Source organism: Oryzias latipes, chromosome 13, assembly GCF_053564925.1.
Source record: "Oryzias latipes strain Hd-rR chromosome 13, Olatipes_Hd-rR_3.1".
NCBI lineage: Eukaryota > Metazoa > Chordata > Actinopteri > Beloniformes > Adrianichthyidae > Oryzias > Oryzias latipes.
This window is the reverse complement of record NC_136249.1, coordinates 16,287,083-16,306,664: the sequence shown is the minus strand read 5'-3', so window position 1 is coordinate 16,306,664 and position 19,582 is coordinate 16,287,083. Positions and strand designations below refer to the sequence as shown.

Below are 19,582 nucleotides of genomic sequence, written 5' to 3'. Positions count from 1 at the left end.
GGTACCTTTTTCTGCACAAAAACTTCTTTACCGTGTTATACATTTCAACTCCTCCTATATTTGTTTGTAAGGGCAGTTCTGTCAAGAGTTCTTCTCTTGATGTAAAGAAAAACAAAAAAAACAAACAAACACACAGCTGAGCTGCACTGCTGCTGTCTAGAGATTCTTCAAACTGGATGCAAAACAACATGCGCTTTTGCAAGATCCCGGTCCACCTGATCGGCCAAGTTATCAAACATAGCTGACACATGTCTAAACATTGTAGTGGAAATTAGATCACTTCTATTTTTCACATCTTTAGGTACAGTGTTAATGATTATCATCATTGCTTGATTGACAACTTTTTAATCTGAAAAGGCCTTCTGGATGAGAAAATGAGCAGGACTAAACAAAGCTTTGTTTGAATTTTTTTTTTCACAATATATGAAAAAATATCTGTCCTTAAAGGAAACAGATTACAGCCCCCCCACCCACCTTTCGCCGACAGGCTGCTGTCATGTTAAATGTGGCTTGCAGGTCCAGAATGCAGAAGGAAGAACGACACAAAACGGCTCGAGCAGGGCGTTGCTCATTCACTCACTCGTTCATGCTATATGCAAAAGTCTTTGTCCCTTAAGGCAACAGATTACAGTACCCCCCCCCCCCCCCCCCACAGGCTGCTTTCCTATTGACATTAGCTTGAAGCTCCAGAATGGACAAGAAAGAACGACGAGAATGGCTCGAGCAGGGCGTTGCTCACGGGGCGGTCGCTCGTGCCAGGCGGTCGCACGTGCTCGGGCCCGCTAAATGCTACTTGTAGCTTTAATTTATACATTATTTCTGCTTTAGAAATGACTGATGTACAACATCCACTTGCACTGTTTTCTCAAACTATAATTACATCAAAATATGGGATCTGCTTTAAACTATAATTCGATAACATAATACATCAATTCTTTAACACCAATACTAAGTAATCTTGGAAATATCAAAACAAACATACAAACTAAGCTAAACATTGTAAACATTATTTTTTAAGGGAGTGCGGGTCCAAACCATCAAATACTTATAATTAATGTCAACTATACTGAACTAAATCATGGTAATTAGGAAATACAAATAAATTAGATAGAGAAATGTATTCAAAATAAAAACTGAAACTCAAAACTAAAATTGAAATTATTTCAAAATGTGGTTTTGAAATTATTTTACACAAAAAAGTATTTGACCTACACTACCTTAAAAATCTTTTTTTTCCAGCCAAGACCACTTCAATTTGTTTTTTATCGTCTTCTCACAACTGAGGTCGTGACCACGCACAATAATGACGATGCCTGCCATTATTTTAACACAAATTTGATCGCAAACTCTTCAGATGTGTTTGTGAAAGTTTAGCGTGGGTCCGCCAGTTTTGGTCTCTAGGGAAGCAAGTCACGCTGACCACGTGGTGCAGACAGAGCCAATCAGACCCGTCGACGCATCCGAAAGCAACTAAAACGTCCCGTCATTGGTCAATTAGGCCGGGAAGACGAGAGATGGCCACGGCCATAGAGGAAGCGATCTGCGGAGAAATATAGAAAATAAAGCTAAAATTAGCTGATTTCAGACCATTTTTTAATCCGGAAAGCGATTTGTCCGTAGAGATCAGGTCTTTATTTCCCGGAAAGTACGTTCGGTTTGCTCAAAAACCCGGATTTCCGGGAATTCCCGGAAGACTTTCATCACTGCTCCTTCCAAAGGGTCACAAGGAGCATTGATGGCTGCCACATAAGAAATAAAGGCCCTAAAAGAAAATGCAGCTTGTTATTTTAACAGGAAGCTTTTTTATTCCATTAAAATGCATGCTGTATGTGACTCTAATGCCAAATTTATAGATATTTTTGTTGGGAATCCAGGATCAATCCATGATTCACGGGTTCTACGTAAAAGCCCAATTTATGTAAATCAAACAAACCCACCTGAAGGATCCTTTTGGGTGATGGTGGGTATCCCTGCATTGCACATCCCATCATGCTGCTGACACCCTACAGGGAACCCATGAGGAATGCCATTGAGGCAGTTACAACCAGAACCACTCCAGAACACGCTCTGTTGTGAAGAGAGCATTTGGCATGATAAATATGAGGAGGAGAGCAATATTTCTGGGGGCACTGGAAGTAAAACCAACCTTTGCAATGAAAATCATTGCCTGCAGTTCAATTCTGCACATTCTGTGCATCAGCAAAGGGGACTGCTTAGCCACAGATGTTGAGCCACAGCAGGACAACACCAGGAACATGCAGGACGAGCAGAGTCACGTCCGTCTGCAAGGACAAATCTTTGCTTTCCTTTCAGCTCCAACTGTGACACACATGACTCTAGAAGACCAGGATTATTGTTAACATGTATAAAAATAAATATTAACATATAAAACGAAATTCTAAATATGTACATCTGATATTTATATGAAAATCCTTTTAAGATTGTTAAAAATAGCTCAGATTTAAATAATACATGTAAATTATTCATTTTTGTTCATACATTTATTAAACAAATTGGAAAAACAATGGCTGCATTACATTTTAGAACAATAATTTCAACTCAAGTAAACTTAACAGACTCTCCTGTCGCTGTTCCTCCCTTCTAGCCCTTTCCTCCTCTCTCTTCTGGGTCTTTAACATAAACCTTTAACCCAGTACGACAACGATTAACCGTTTATTAAAATGAAGTCAAATCTGATCATATGTCTCTACCCATCTGGCACGAGCTAGCTTGAAAACAAACAGGCTATCTTTCTCCATCCGCAAATGGATCGGATTTTCCTCATCCTCGTCTGTCCCTACATATATGAACACATTTAAAACATGTGTTAATAACTTGTGACTACGGTTAGAAGTCACTGCTTTTTGATGTAATATCTAGCGTTTGTTTTTAGCCTTCGGCGCTAATTCGCGTTAGCTTTAGCATTACTGAAATTGATGAGCTTCAAAACAATCTAGGTTGTTGATTGAGGAATATAACATATTAAACACATCATCTTAAGTATTTACAAATATATTTTACAACAGATACTGGATATTTTTTAATATACTTACACGTTTCGGTGGTTTTCCTTGCGCAACCGGCTGCCATTTTCGAATGATTCAGACGAATGATTATCTCGCGATAATCAGCCAACTTCCGTTTCTACTGAAATGCCTTCCGTTTCTGTCGAAAATTTCAGTAGTGTATGTGAGAGCGTTTTGGATAGTGTATGTGAGAGCATTTTCACATGTGTATGTGAGAGGATTTTCACATGTGTATGTGAGAGGATTTTCACATGTGTATGTGAGAGGATTTTCACATGTGTATGTGAGAGCATTTTCAGTAGTGTATGTGAGAGCATTTTCAGTAGTGTGTGTAAGAGCATTTTCAGTAGTGTGTGTAAGAGCATTTTCACATGTGTATGTGAGAGGATTTTCACATGTGTATGTGAGAGCATTTTCAGTAGTGTATGTGAGAGCATTTTCAGTAGTGTATGTGAGAGCATTTTCACATGTGTATGTGAGAGCATTTTCACATGTGTATGTGAGAGATTTCACATGTGTATGTGAGAGATTTCACATGTGTATGTGAGAGATTTCACATGTGTATGTGAATGCTAATTCTGAATTATGTCCTACACGGCACCTCATAGTTTATACACTTAATTTGTAGGAAACATTGGGGAAAATAAGTATTGAACACGTCAACATTTCTCTAAAAAAACATATTTCTATTCCAGCTATTGACACGAAGTTTTCATCAGATGTCGGCATCAACCCAAGTAATGCACACATAGAAAGAAATCCAACCATTTATGTCCATAAATGAAGTTATGTGTAATAAAGTGAAATGCCACAGGGAATAAGTATTGAACACATGAAGAAAAGGAGGGGTAAAAAGGTCTGGCAAGCCAAGAAAGCAGCTGGAGTTTGTCAGTATTCAGAAGGTTAACCTGCCCCCTATTAGTGCAAAGTAATATCAGCTGGTATAGTCCTGATTGATGCCTTTTAAAAAGGTTTCTCACCAGCAAGGTGTTAGACAAGAAGCATTGCATGATGGGTAAAAGCAAAGAGCTGTCCAAAGACCTACGCAACCTTATTGTTGCAAAACACAATGAAAGCATTGATTACAGGTGCATTTCTAAACTTCTGAAAGTTCCAGTGAGTACCATTGGGGCCATCATCCGAAAGTGGAAAGAACACGGCATTACCATAAACCTGCCACGGCCAGGTGCTCCTCGCAAGATTTCAGACAGAGGAGTCAGAATAATTATCAGAAGTGTTCTCCAACAGCCCAGGACCGCTGGGCGTGGAGAGCTTCAGAAAGACCTGGAATCCGCAGGTACCGTTGTTTCAAAGAAAACAATAAGTAATGCACTCAACCGCCATGGCCTCCATGCACGCACACCACGCAAGACTCCATTTTTGAAGAAGAAGCATGTTGAAGCTCATTTGGAGTTTGCGACACACCATTTGGATAAACCCATGACTTTCTGCGAGAAGATACTCTGGTCAGATGAGACCAAAATTGAACTCTTCGGATGTCATGAGACACAACATGTTTGGAGGAAAAATGGCACCGCACATCACCCCCAAAACACCATACCAACAGTCAAGTTTGGAGGTGGGAGCATCATGGCGTGGGGCTGTTTTTCAGCATGTGGTACTGGTAGACTTCATATCATTGAAGGAATAATGACTGGAGAAAAGTATCGAGACATTCTTGATCAGAATCTGCTGTCATCTGCCAGGCTGCTGAAGATGATCTTTCAGCAAGACAACGATCCCAAGCACACAGCCAAGGTAACACTCAACTGGTTGAAGAAAAAGAAAATAAAGCTGCTAGAATGGCCCAGTCAATCACCAGACTTGAATCCAATAGAAAATCTTTGGAAAGAACTGAAGATCCGGGTTCACAGAAGAGACCCCCGGAACCTTGAAGATTTGAAAGCAGTTTGTGTGGATGAATGGGCCAAAATCACACCTGAGCAATGTATTCGACTGGTTTCTCCATACAGGAGGCGTCTTGAGGCTGTAATCACCAACAAAGGTTTTTGCACTAAGTATTAAATAAATTTCAGTAAGCGTGTTCAATACTTATTCCCTGTGCCATTTCACTTTATTACACATAACTTCATTTATGGACATAAATGTTTGGCTTTCTTTCTATGTGTGCATTACTTGGGCTGATGCCGACATCTGCTGAAAATTTCGTGTCAATAGCTCGATTGTTTTTTGAGAGAAATGTTGACGTGTTAAATACTTATTTTCCCCGCTGTATTTGATACACTTCGTTGTTTAATTTAACTATGAAATAACATTGTCTGTGCAATAATCAAAAACAGCAATGCAGTTGAAATACTGAAATTGTTCTTCTATTTGAGTAAAAAACAAAAGAGGGCAACAACATAAATATAAATTTTGAAAGACTCTTAAGTAACTGAATTGAGAGAAAAAAATTGATTCATGTACACAATCATAAACAACAAAGTAAAGCCATTGTGCAAATCTGATTGCTGCTGATTGCACAGCATTGCATTGAGGCTCATTTCAGCAGTTTACTCACTAAACAAAAATGCTTCATTTGTGTCCTATAAATGTAGGAATGAATCTTATTTTGAAAAAAAGGTTTTACATTTACAGGTTTCTGGTAAAGAAATCAAAGTTCTATGTGAATTGAGGGATAAATATTTTGTTCTGTTCTACACATTTCAATAAGGAGAGATCTTGAAACTGGGATTGAATATTTAGTTTTGACATAATCATAACACACTTCTAAACCAACAGAGCAAAAGGACACATTACCAAGCAACAATAATGAGAGAGAAATTCTCTGAAAGGTAGTATGTGTGCCTCCTCATCCATTTGTAGTGGATGGATGGAGAATCAAGACCTGGATGACTAACAGTCCTGCTCCTTTTAGTGTAATGCAGTTGGTCCACTACAGGTGATGCAGACAAATGTTCTTGTGATTTAGTAAAACTCTCTTAGACTGACTTTATGTTGATGATTAAACATGTGAAACAACCATGAAACATCCTCTACAAATAAAAGAAATGAAACTTTGAAACTGCAAACATTGTGAAAGTTTATGAAGCAATTCTGTTACATTGACCAGAAGAAAAGACAACGTGTTTTTCATCAAATGTCATGGTACTACTTCATTAGGATCTCTCTAAAATATTGTCATACATGTGTCAATGTCAATTTGTTAGTTTTTGGTTTGCTGAAGTAAATTCTGATGATTAAAACAAATGAAACCAGTACTATTGAATTTTTATTTTTTTATTGTGTATTTATAGCTTGAAATGCTGGAAAATGTAGTTTTAACAACAAGTGGCTTTTCAAGAAGTATCATGTGTTGCCAATTAAAGACCCTGACCAGAGATGTGGGTTCATAAATGACTAAAAGATCTGACAGATAAGAAGCCCCAAGAACATTAAGACATGGAAAAACATTTCAAAATATCTTAAAATCATTTCCTGAAGTATATGGGGAGCCATTGCAGGGATTTCAAAATCAGGGTGATGTGAGCCCGCCTTCTGGTCTTGTTGAGAACTCGTGGAGCAGAGTTCTGGAGAAGCTGAAGGGTCTTAATGTTAGTTTTTTTGAAGACCAGCAAAGAGGAAATTCCAACAGTCAATTCTACTGATAATAAAAGCATACATTAGAATCTCCATTTTAGCAAGAGAGAGCAGTGGGCGGCCCAAGCCAAATTTCTAAGACCATAACAACCAGTTTAAATATCCTGCTTAATCAAAGTTAGTTTAGAGTCGAAAATAACACCCAGGTTTCTAACTATTTCTGAGTAACTTAATGAAAGGTATGTTAGCTTCAATAGCTGTTTATCTCTTTTGGCTTAAGAACCAATGACTAAAACTTCAGTTATTTCCTAGTTTAGCTGCAGAAAATTATTTGCCATCCATGATTTCACATCGTAACCCTTGTGCTATCCTAGAGACTTAAACATTGGGAGTTGGGTCATCTAGATCCACTAGACTGAACCTTTTTTCTTCAATGATTTGTGAACCTCACTGGTGTTCATTGATTATATGAAATCTTCATCCTCCTTTGTCAGGGTAGGGAGAACACGTCAATGTAAGGGTGGGGTCATCTAAGATAGCACAAGGGTTAAATACAGTCAAAAGGTGCTTCTGTTGGTCTTGTGTCACCAGGAGATGTAACTCTGTACAGCTGGATGTAATCAGCATAGTTATAAAAGCTGATGTTGTGACATCTGATGGCATTCTCCAAAGGAAGCATACATATAAAAAATACTACAAGAAGCTCAGTAAAACAGGAAAAATGATTTATATCTGTACAAATAAGTAGTAAAAACTGTGTTCAGAATTCTAATGACTGTTGAAAATGCTGTAGAAATTATTTGATTTATAGAAATCCTGTTTGAAACAAAAGACTCCTCATTCAATGTGTTTTAGCTGCTGGAAAGCACAAAAAAAGAAAAAAAAAATTTAACAGGTAAAAAAAAGTTTGCACAATGACATCATCAGTGATGATGTCATCACTGATGATGTCATTCTAAACTTTAGATGTAATGACATCATTTGACATCAGCGGCTGGATTGTGTCACTTCTAATTTTAGTCTTCAGAGGCATCATTTGACATCATGTGACATCATGTGACATCATTGGACCTACTGAATTTCATCCTCAAGTATGAGGCATTTTCAGAGCAAAGGGATTTAGAGTTCGTGGGCAAAGACACGATAGAGAAAGAAACAGGAAGGTTTCACATCTTTTGAAAACAAGAACTTGGTGCGCGTCAACTTTTTGAGATTTCTTGACAAATTCCTTCAAAATGTCACACAGCGAAGAATTTCAGCAGACGGCCGTTTCCATTGAAGAATTAAATAACGTCACAGAGAGCATTCTGCAGCAAAATGACACTTTGAGCAAACATCTGGAGAAAATTTGCGAGAGTTTGCAGAAAAGGAAAGATTTGGACGCTTCATGCAAAGAATTGAAAAAGACACGCAAAGCTGCTATGGAGGAAAACAAAACACTGGTGAAGCAGCTGGAGAGTCTGAGAGTGGACGTGGAAAAACAGATCCACGTGGAAAATGTGTGTGAAAAAGAGAGGACAAAAAGATCTCAGGCCTTGGAAAGTAACCAAGACCTGGAAACAATAATAGCCTCTCTTCAGGACAGACTTCAGCAGCTGCAAGAAATGGAACTAGAAATTTCTGGCATGAAAGGTGAACGTAAACTTTTGGAACGGGAGAACAGAGGTCTGCAGTCCCAACTTAAGAAACTCCAGAAGAAGACTGCCCGCAAAGCACACCTGGAACCTGATTTGAAAAATGAATTTGATGAATTCCAGGCTTTAAAACAACAAACTGAAGAACTGAGGCAAAACCTTCAGGAGCTGCAACAACAAAATGAGGAACAAAAAGAGATGGCAGACAACTATCCTAGCATGATAGAAGATAGGCGACGTCTCACAGATCTGAGGGCTCAACTGGAAAGAGAGATTTCTGATCAGAGACAGCAGCAGGAGGAAACACGCCAGCTGTATGCTCGACGTGAGGAGGAAAAGAGAGAACTGGAAATGCTCAGAGAACAAACAAACGCCTTCACAGCAGAGAAACATGCACTGGCAGATGAACTGCAACACCGTGAAGCGTTGGAGTCTGAATATAAGGAGATGCAAGCACAAACTAATGACTTGATGACAACATTCCTCCCCCTAAACATAGAAGTTGCCGAGCTGCAGCTCAAGGTTTCAGACATGGATGAGGTGCAGGAAAAACTGAATGTTGAAAAGGAGAAAAATTTGAAGGCAAAGACTGAGGTTGCAAAACTAAAACAGCAGAAAAAAGAACTTTGTGAAGTGGCTGTGCAATACAACAAGCTACTGAGCAAACTGGGACCTCTTCAACAGCAAACAAAGGAGCTCAAAGATGAAAAAACCATGCTGACTGATCTTCTCAAACACCGTCAAACATTGGAGTTTGAATACAATGAAATAAAAGCAGAAACTGAGGAGGCAGAAGCTTACAACAGTCAAGCTCTGGAGGAGGTTGATTTTCTGAAGGGGAAGCTTTCAGAGCTCGAAGATGTGGAGACAAGAATTTTAAAAGTAAAGGAGGACAAATTGAAGGCAGAAGAAAAATATGAGCGTCTCTATAAGGAACTACAAGACGTTACAGTTCAGATCATGGCTCATAAAGGAAGCAATGCTGCTCTGGAGAAAGAAATCCAAGATCTCCAGAGAGAAGAACAAGAAATAAAAGAGCTCAGCGATGTAGTGAACAGAATCTCTGAAGAAAAGTCCCAACTTAAAGACAAAAAGAAGCAGCTTCAGGATAAAGTTTCAGAACTAAAACAGCAGAAAAAAGAACTTTGTGAAGTGGCTGTGCAATACAACAAGCTACTGAGCAAACTGGGACCTCTTAAACAGCAAACAAAGGAGCTTGAAGACGAAAAAACCATGCTGACTGATCTTCTCGAACACCGTCAAACATTGGAGTTTGAATACAATGAAATAAAAGCAGAAGCTGAGGAGGCAGAAGCTTACAACAGTCAAGCTCTGGAGGAGGTTGATTTTCTGAAGGGGAAGCTTTCAGAGTTCAAAGATGTGGAGACAAGAATTTTAAAAGTAAAGGAGGACAAATTGAAGGCAGAAGAAAAATATGAGCGTCTCTATAAGGAACTCCAAGACGTTACAGTTCAGATCATGGCTCATAAAGACAGTACTGCTGCTCTGGAGAAAGAAATCCAAGATCTCCAGAGAGAAGAACAAGAACTAAAAGAGCTCAGAGATGAAGTTAACAGAATCTCTGAGGAAAAGTCCCAACTTGAAGACAAAAAGAAGCAGCTTCAGGATAAAGTTTCAGAACTAAAACAGCAGAAAAAGGAACTTTGTGAAGTGGCTGTGCAATACAACAAGCTACTGAGCAAACTGGGACCTCTTCAACAGCAAACAAAGGAGCTCAAAGACGAAAAAACCATGCTGACTGATCTTCTCGAACACAGTCAAACATTGGAGTTTGAATACAATGAAATAAAAGCAGAAGCTGAGGAGGCAGAAGCTTACAACAGTCAAGCTCTGGAGGAAGTTGATTTTCTGAAGGGGAAGCTTTCAGAGTTCAAAGATGTGGAGACAAGAATTTTAAAAGTAAAGGAGGACAAATTGAAGGCAGAAGAAAAATATGAGCGTCTCTATAAGGAACTCCAAGACATTCAAGTTCAGATCATGGCTCATAAAGGGAGCAATGCTGCTCTGGAGAAAGAAATCCAAGATCTCCAGAGGAAGGACCAGGAACTAAAAGAGCTCAGAGATGAAGTAAACAAAATCTCTGAGGAAAAGTCCCAACTTGAAGACAAAAAGCAGCAGCTTCAGGATAAAGTTTCAGAACTGAAACAGCAGCAAAATGAACTTTGTGAAGAGGAGTAAACATTGGGAAAAGCCTTTATTTAGTACATAGTAGGACACAAGTAGGCAGAAACTAATGTTTAAAATAGGGTCAATGGAAAAATAAAAACAGAAATGTGGTAAAAAGTTGGGAAAAGCCTTTATCTAGTACATAGTAGGACACAAAATGGCAGACTTATAAAAAATAAATAAAAATGGGATGAAAAATAATGTAATTAAAAAGGAAATGTTTTTTTATTGGTTTCATAATCCTTGTGTTATCTTGGTATATTATATAATGCATGTGTTTGATGTGTGTGTGTGTGTGTGTGTGTGTGGGGGGGGGGGTGTTAACATAGAGTGCTCCCCCACCCACTCAAGTCGCCTCCTTAACAAGCAATGTCACTTGTTAGGGGGGGACCTGAGGGGGGGGGTGCACATTTTTAAAATACCTGCCTCCCCCCCCACTGGACAAATGCAAACACAACACACACCATTCATGAAAAAAGGGTTAATTAAGTTCTCAAGATCCATTCCGGTATTTTAAAAAAAAGGGCGACACACTGATAAGTGTGTTTGTGTGGGTTTTCTCTGAGCACTTCAGTTCCCCCCACCCAACCTGAGTGTCTTTAGGAATATTATTAGTTAGAATTTGTAAATTGAAGAAAAAAAATGTTGCAATTCTTTCTGCTGGTTGAAAAAAAAAACGCAGAAAATGAAAAAAAAAGAGATGATTCATTAATTATTTATAATCTGTCCAGACTTAAAATGAAAAAAAAAAGGGCGACACACTAATAAGTGTGTTTGTGTGGGTTTTCTCTGAGTACTTCAGTTCCCCCCACCCAACCTGAATGTAGTGTCTTTAGGATTATTATTACTTAAAATTTGTAAATTGGAGAAAAAAAATGTTGCAATTCTTTTTGCTGGTTGAAGACAAAAAACGCAAACAATAAAAAATGGATGAGATTTATTCATTATATAAAATTTGGCCAGACCTAAAATGTAAAAAAAAAAGGGGCGACACACTAATAAGTGTGTTTGTGTGGGTTTTCTCTGAGCACTTCAGTTCCCCCCACCCAACCTGCATGTAGTGTCTTTAGGATTATTATTAGTTAAAATTTGTGAATTGGAGAAAGAAAATGTTGCAATTCTTTCTGCTGGTTGAAAACAAAAAACGCAGAAAATAAAAAATAGATGATTTATTAATTATTTATAATCTGGCCAAACTTAAAATGAAAAAAAAGGGCGACACACTAATAAGTGTGTTTATGTGGGTTTTCTCTGAACACTTCAGTTTCCCCCACCCAACCTGAATGTAGTGTATTTAGGATTATTATTAGTTAAAATTTGTAAATTGGCGAAAAAAAATGTTGCAATTCTTTCTGCTGGTTGAAGACAAAAAACGCAAACAATAAAAAAAATTACAATAGATTTATTAATTATATAAAATCTGGCCAGACTTAAAAGGAAAAAAAAGGCAGGCACACAAGTGTGTTTGTGTGGGTTGAGTACTTCAGTTCCCCCCACACAACCAAAATACAGTTGTAGCAACTTCAAAACCAAACAGTGTCTGAGAGGCTGATGCTGGGTCTGGGTATTGAATGAAAAAAAAATGCATAATTACGTTTGTATTTTGAAGATTTAATAGTGAAAAATGAAAGTAATTAAATCCACTTCTTATATTGTAATTAAAAAAAAGAGAACAAACAAGAAATCAAGAAAAAAACACAAAAGCGTATAGAGCGTATAGAGAGGTCAACAACAAATACAGCAACCCATCTCACCCCCCCCCCCCCCCCCCCCCCCCCCTTCCAGATGACACAGGGAAAAACCACAGGGGAGTTAAAGTCAATTGATGTCACCGCCCACAAACATGTGACCCACCAGCTGATTACCTACTCAATGACCTATAATCAAAACAAATCAAATCATTCACCATAAGAAAGACCACACTGAATTCATGGCACCTACAACAGTTCCTGTAAAAAAATTAACAATTTGATAATTTATTTGTATTAAAATTAGTTTCATTCATTAAAAAAAGAAAACATGAAAAAAGTTGAAAAAGAAAGAATTGCAACACACTAAATTTATCCCCTCCGTGAACCGCCACCTTAACGTGGTGGAGGGGTTTGTGCACTTGAGTGATCCTAGAAGCTAATCTGTCCAGGGCTAATGCCAATGGCATGGTGTCCCATGACAGACAGGCTCTAGGTGACGAGTCAGACTAAGAGCGGTTCAGAATCCCTCAACTGAGTCAGAAAGAACAAGGTCCAGTTGCAACACAGGTTGCAGTCAGGCCAGGCCAGGCCTATGAAGCCTAACCCTGCTTCACATGAATCTCTGTCCTCTGTGTCTCTCACCACTGATGTTTAGAATTTACTGCTCCAGCAGGCTGTTCCACCATTTCCATTTGCTCCTCAGGTCGGTTCGATAAGGTGCTGATCCGTCACCAGGTCAAGTATCTGGGTCTGATGGAGAACCTGAGGGTGAGGAGGGCTGGCTTCGTCTACAGACGGCGTTACGAGGTCTTCCTGCAGAGGTGATCTGCCACAGTTCAGAGTCAAGCATCGCTGAAGCTTTTCATGGAGATCAGCTGAGAGAGTGTGGAAGTAGAGACACTTTCTATAGCTCCACATTCTAAAATAATTCTGTGGAGGTGTATTGATTTAGGGTTGAGGGGAGGGAGACATATAACTGTAATGATTCTCCTCATCTGAACAGATGAAACTAAAGAATAGCAGTACATCTTTATTCTCTAGACATATTTAGGATGTATTCAAGCTAGACACATTTGCCGTTTAAAGTGAACCAGAGTTCATTTCCCCAGATAATCCGGAACAAATGGTCAATTTTCAGTCTGAATACACCCAGGAGGACCCTGGTCCAGGACCAGAAACCGCTCTCTGACCCTTCTTTGGTTCTTTGGTGTGTTTCCAATCAGTCTGAGCTTCAGTTTGCTCTGAGATTCCTGTCTGAAAACTGATTAACTCCTCTGTGCACTTTGTGTTTAGGTACAAGTCTCTGTGTCCAGAAACGTGGCCTAACTAGCACGGAAAGCTGTCAGACGGAGTCTCCACTTTGGTCAAACATCTGGAATATAAACTATAATCTAATATATAATCTAAAATTTTCATCCGTTTCCCGAAAACTCTGTGGGCCACTGAAGATGCTCTGGAGACCCGGAAACATGGTCTTGGTGAAACGTTTAGCCCCTGGTGCTCAGCTGTACTCCATCTGGAGGTCGCCCTTCCTCCTTTGTCCGCCCTTTCTTCCACAGCTGTTTCTCATGTCACTCTGATTTGGATCCTTCTTAAGGTGTTCTGTTCCTGTCTATGTTAGTCGCAGCGTTTCTTTTTGATTATCTTCTGTTGGCTTTCGTCTTTGGCATTAAAAAGCCTTCCTACTCCTTCTGTCTCCTTGTCGTTCCTGCATCTGGGTTACCTCCCTTGGTTTCACGTATCACTTGGTAAGAATCCACTGGTTTGTCCTGGCCAACAGTTTCGGTCAGCAGGTTCCTTGTTTCAAACATCAAAAATGTTTTTATGGAATCTCTGTTATGTGACAGCCACCAAACTGCAGGCGGGATGGAAGGGCTACAGCCAGAAGTCCAAATACCAAAACTCAGAGGTTCAGGTGAGGAACACAGACCCAGTTATGCTGAACCATAAATGGTATCGTACATTAATGCATTTGCTGCTGTCTCTCAAAGCCATCGCAATCCAAGCGTGGTGGAGGGGCATCCTGGCCAGGAGGAGAGCAAAGAGCAGACGGCAGGCTGCTGATACTATTCGCAGGTATGAGCTGTGCAAGAATGGCCAGCAGGAGGCGCTGTCCACCTCCTAATCTGCCTTTGATTTTTGAAGATACTATGAGAAAACAGCCAGAAATGTGTGCCTTTATATCATTTTTAATTTAATATTTATACATGTTTTTAACGGTTTAGATGACTTATTGTTGGACTGAATTACTATTATTGCTATTGTAAAGTATCTATCCTTTCATTTCACTTCAGGTTTATCAAAGGTTTCATCAATCGCCACAAAGAACGCTGCCCAGAGAACGAATACTTCCTGGATTATGTTCGTTACTCGTTCCTGACAAATCTACGGAAGAATCTGCCCAAGAACGTTCTGGACAAGAACTGGCCGACACCTCCAGCGGCTCTCACTGAGGTGGGACAGCTCACTGTTTTCATGGAACTCCATGTAAATTGGATGTCTTTTGACATAAAGGGGTCATGTTTGCTCATAAAACATCTGACCTGTCTAGAGCAACAACTTTCAGGTCATTTTAACGTTTTTCTTTAAACTTCAGCTGCTTTTTCACTTGTTCCCATGTTCGTTTCATTCCAGGTATTTTGAAAATATATTGAAGATTTACATTTATTTCCTGGAAAGTTTAGTCTCACTGTTTCTCCTAATTTTCTAGTGTTTTTCAGTTTAATAAACTGAAATGAATACATCCAAAAGTACTTTGGCGAAAGAAATGGATTTTTGCAAAAACCTAAAGTAATTTTGTTCCAAAAGATTAGTAAGGAAAGTCTAAAATTCTTGAAAAGAAAACAGAAATGTGTGAGAATTAAGACCGATGTGGTAGCATCACGTAAAAGGTTTAAAATTCTGTGAACAGAAAACCTGTTCTGCTGATGTCCTTTAACTGAAGGGTCTAAGCGTCCAGCAGGACCTTCATTAGAAACTAAAGACCAATCTGTTTTCAGGCCTCAGAACTTTTACGGAAGATGTGCATGCAGAACATGGTGTGGAGCTACTGCAAGAAGACAAGTCCAGAGTGGAAACATCAGGTGAATATTCATCATTTAGATTTTGTTTTCAGAGATGGCTCCTTTTTTTTTTTTTCACACCGTCACTCTTGTCTTCTTAGATGGAGCAGAAGATGATTGCCAGCGAGATCTTCAAAGATAAGAAGGACAACTACCCCCAGAGCGTGTCCAAGCTGTTTCTCAACACGAGGCTCAGTAAGGCTGGTGTGATTCCTGCTGCATCATCATATCTGCTTTACCCTAATCCAACATGTCTGCCTCTGCTCAGCTGGAGAGAACATCAGTCCCAAGGTGCTGCAGGCTCTGGGCAATGAGAAGATGAAGGTGGGTGGAGCTCTGAACGACACAACAGCATGAATTCCTCATGAGCCTGACTTCTCCTCCTTCTGGGCACAGTATGCAGTGACGGTGACAAAGTACGATCGGAAGGGCTACAAGGCTCGGACCCGCCAGCTGCTGCTCACCGCCAACTCTGCCATCATTGTGGAGGAGGGCAAACTGAAGCAGCGCATCGACTATGGAGCCCTCAAAGGTCAGACAGTCTGGGTTTAATCTGACTTTGCTTCGTTATTTTTCAATAAACTGAACTTATAATTTCATGAATGTCAGCCAAAAACATGACAAAAAAAACGCATTAATTTAAATTGCTTGTTCATGAAGGCTGACGTGGAGAAGTGACAGTATTTATGAAGGTGGGCGGGGTCACAGAAACAGTGTTGCATGATTAGACCCTTTCCTTATGACGCCATATGGGAAAATAGCTCATTATGAGAAGAGATGATCATTCGAAACAGATTTTTTTTAGTGAGTAATTTTGAAGTGTTTATTGTCGTCACACCCCCGGAGCCACTATCTTTCCCTCTGTGTGCTAAATGTGGTGCGCGTGCCCCAGGTTGCGAAGAAACGTCTGCATGTTTTTGACTGAACTTCTAGCTGTTGTGACTAAAACACGACTTTGCTCTTGCTTTGTTCTCAGGCATCTCGGTCAGCTCTCTCAGCGACGGCCTTTTTGTTCTGCACGTGCCCAGTGACGACAACAAACAAAAGGTAAAACGCCGTCTCAGGCTCGCTTTTTGGAGGTTTCTGTACTCATCTGGTTTGTGGTGGATTCTTTTCAGGGTGACGTGATTTTGCAAAGCGAGCACGTGATTGAGATCTTGACCAAGATCGCCATCTCTGCCGACAAAATCAACAACATCAACATCAGCCAGGGCAGGTGAGTTTGGTTCTGTTCAGTCCTGATTGAGCCAAACACAAAAGCAGCTGAATTAAGGAGAGCCAAAGTAGAGCAGGGGTGTCAAACTCATTTTCACCAAGGGCCACAGTAGCAGAGTCGCTGTCCTCAAAGGGCCAGATATAACTTAAAATAAACATAACTATTCCCTAATGTTAAATAACTTATTTATTTATTTGTTATAACTTTTTAAAGTGACAATTATAGTTGCATAGAAAATATGTTTCGTTGTTACTCTAGCATAAATCCATCTACATTTGATTCTGTCAGGTTTAGTCAGGGGTGTGAAACGTACGGGCCGTTTTCGGTCCGCCAGATGGTTAAATCCAGCCCAGTCATGAAGAGTAAAAATTAAAAGAATGTTAAAAAAAAACAAAAAAACATGCACGTTTCCAGTCCATTCCAGTGGCGAGTTATGATTTTCTTTTTTTAAGATACAGTGATCCCTTGCTATAACGCGGTTTACTTTTCACGGTTTTGCTACTTCACGGATTTGCATCATGCATTGTGTTCTGCATTCTAAAGAGTCACTCCGCTTTTTCTCTACCTGTGCGTCAATAACGTTGCAGTTTAATATGTACAGGTACGTAAATCAGCTTGCCAAATTTACAACATGTACGTGCAAATTCTCTTGCAATTTCGAGTTTCTCTAAAACCCATAGAAAAAAGAGCGACAACACCTGCCTATCACTATGTTCTTCTCCCGAACAAACACAGCTGCACCGCGGGGTTCAAAACAAGAAAACACTGCAGAGCGGAGTCAGGATGCAGCGGCTCAGTATGAAGAGCAGGGAAATACACCTGAGTCACTATTTGTCCCACTGTACTTTGTATTTTTTTTATTATCATTTTAAAGTTTCTCCCGTTTAATTCAATTACTCTCGGGTCGCGGTGGGCGGGGCTTAACTCCGCGATTTGAAGCCTTCTGTTCACATTGATGATTAAAATTATTATTTGACAGTACAGAAGTTATTTGTTGAAAAAAAAAACGTTTCTAAAGTACTTTTATTTGTGAAACAAATGCTTGAGCCTGTAAAATTGTTTGATCTTTCTTTTCAATGTATAATAGAGGATTTAATAGTATAATACTTGTTAAAAAAATAGAGGTTTCTACTTCACGGATTTTGCCTATCACGGGTTCTTTTTGGAACGTAACCCCCGCGAAAAACAAAGGTTTACTGTATAACCGAAATGAGCACTTCCACAACTAGGGGAAGCAAAGGAAATGCAAAACAAGTGAAACAGCATATCTATGCATGTGCCTAAAGCGAAACTTAACAGCTCTGCATCTGGGTAAGATGCAGTTTGGTTCCCCGCGAGCCTCAACACTGTTACATTGCTATAAGAGTGATCAGCAGTGACACAATAATGACCAAAATGTTGTCAAAAAGAAAAAAAGGTTGAAGTAGAGGGCTGAGCTTTCCAGGGAAAATGGAAAGGGTTTTATTTTTTTCACAGAGATGAAAGTAAAACCTGTGTGCTTTGTATGTCATTGTGGCAGGATTAATTGGCCCCGGTGCAGTGGGGAAGATAATGACAGGCAGGGCGCTATAAAAAGGCCAAGAAGCCATCGGTTGGTCATGGGTAGCATTTGGCCAATGGAACTGCTCTCTTCCTGTTGCACACCTGCGGTTAGCCTCACAGGTAATGTAGCGGTGGTAGGCTGATTAATAAAAGCGAAGGTTTACCAACTATTAGCTGGAGTGACAAAACAACCGTCTCCATTTACTGCAGCCTTGACGTCAGTGATGGAGCAGTGACAGACACCTGATTGCAAACAAATTGGAGAAAGCATCCAAACCATTTTCGGATGGTGAGCTTGTTGAAAAATGGCAGAAGTCTTGTGCCCCAAACAATCGACCTTTGCTAGCATAAGTCTGTCAATGATTACGATCAGATATAGCATCTCTGAGGAGACTTGGGCAGCAAAATGAAGGAATCCATTTACATACATACATTTATTGCATTTTTGGTCGCTGTTGATGAGGGCACCAACATCACAGATATATACAGCTGTGCATATTTATTAAAGGTGTTGAGACCATCACAGCAGAGTTTCTTGAGTTGATGGACATAACAACAGCTGATGACATAGTCAGCTCTCTTGTTACAGTGCTGGACGATGTTGGAGTGAACTGGTCACGTGATGTCAGTCTGGTCACTGTTGGCGCCCCATCAAAGGTCAGGAAGAAGGCAGGTGATTCCACAAAATTTCGGCAGAAGAAAAAGACTCTTGGACATTTTATTGTGTTTTGCGCACTTGAATGACAGTAAATGTGTTTCTGCACAGGATTTGAATCCTGATATTGATGGCCGAGTGAAGTTTCAGGAGAGAAAGGGAGATTAACTCCAAATTCTTATGTTTGCAAGTTTAACTTAGTTTAATTTTTCATTAAGTTGTACATTTACATTCTAGGCAGGGTGTTTCATTCTTTTTCCATATCCCCTCTTGAGTTTATTATTGGGATTCCTTCAGTGTCAGATGTAAAATATTCAGTCTGTATAAAATTGAATAAACCAATTTTTTTCTTTTTCTTAAAGTTTAATGCATTTTATTTGAGATCCATTAGCCTCTGTGAATGAGTAGTAAAAAGTGATTAGGCTACCATGTTGGTTAAGGCATTTTTCGTACTGAGTATTAAAAAAAAAAAAAAAAAAAAAAGCTGTTTTTTTTCTTGCTTAATATGATGCTTAATAGAGCAGACGAGGCTCAAAACAAAGACAACATGGTCGTGCATGTTGTCATGCATACTGTGTGTAATGAAGGGGGTTATGGGCATTTTGTGTTATATATATATAATTTTTATTTACAGTATATTTAATGTGAAGGCCTTTGTTTCAGTTTTGAAATTTGAAACGATTTGTCAATTTTGTAAAGCATTCTATGTTTTCCATGTATGAAAAGTGCTTTTCAAATGAAGTTTGATTTGATTTATGAGTCCTTAATGAGTTAAGGCAAGTCAGGTGGGTGGGGCTTAGTAAAAGCCTATAAAAGGGATTAAGACTATGAGGATCATTATACCAGTCATGGTTTGTCCACGGACTCGGTTGTGGATATGGACACTTTGTGTCTTGTGTGGGATGTGTTTGGGTCAAGAGTTGACCGAACCGTAAGTTTTTGTAAACATTCTTGTTTGTGAGAGTTAGAGCCTTTAATAAGCATGTGGCAGGAATTTGTTTTGGTGTGAAACTGAATCTCCCTTGTTGT

The 19,582-nt window shown here is 39.5% G+C and overlaps 3 protein-coding genes across 8 annotated transcripts in view; all 3 read left to right on the top strand.

The window, feature by feature from the left end:
* Positions 1–7,693: 7,693 nt before the first annotated feature.
* On the top strand, positions 7,694–11,132 carry LOC111948427 (uncharacterized). The gene has a single exon (XM_023961540.2). The coding sequence runs from the start codon at positions 7,802–7,804 to the stop codon at positions 10,397–10,399; it is 2,598 nt and encodes an 865-aa protein (XP_023817308.2). The 5' UTR covers positions 7,694–7,801; the 3' UTR covers positions 10,400–11,132.
* Positions 11,133–12,787: 1,655 nt separating this feature from the next.
* On the top strand, positions 12,788–16,375 carry LOC111948431 (unconventional myosin-Ic-like). 2 transcript variants are annotated; one of them, XM_023961575.2, is made up of 11 exons: positions 12,788–12,899; positions 13,372–13,556; positions 13,926–13,993; positions 14,070–14,154; positions 14,373–14,532; positions 15,078–15,161; positions 15,242–15,335; positions 15,409–15,464; positions 15,537–15,672; positions 16,117–16,187; positions 16,259–16,375. In XM_023961575.2, the coding sequence occupies exons 3-11, from the start codon at positions 13,945–13,947 to the stop codon at positions 16,358–16,360; spliced, it is 837 nt and encodes a 278-aa protein (XP_023817343.1). In that variant the 5' UTR covers positions 12,788–12,899; positions 13,372–13,556; positions 13,926–13,944; the 3' UTR covers positions 16,361–16,375. The 2 variants fall into 2 exon arrangements, with proteins under 2 accessions (XP_023817343.1, XP_078785621.1); XM_078929495.1 differs by lacking the exons at positions 12,788–12,899; positions 13,372–13,556 and adding an exon at positions 13,638–13,826.
* Positions 16,376–19,387: 3,012 nt separating this feature from the next.
* The window catches only part of LOC101160088 (alpha-2-macroglobulin-P), a 40,366-nt gene continuing 40,171 nt past the window's right edge, over positions 19,388–19,582 (top strand). For all 5 annotated transcript variants that reach the window (XM_023961532.2, XM_023961529.2, XM_023961531.2 and 2 more), the window contains exon 1: positions 19,388–19,484. In XM_023961532.2, coding sequence (XP_023817300.2) covers positions 19,402–19,484 — 83 coding nt within the window. In that variant the 5' untranslated portion in view covers positions 19,388–19,401. The remainder of the gene's footprint in view (positions 19,485–19,582) is intronic.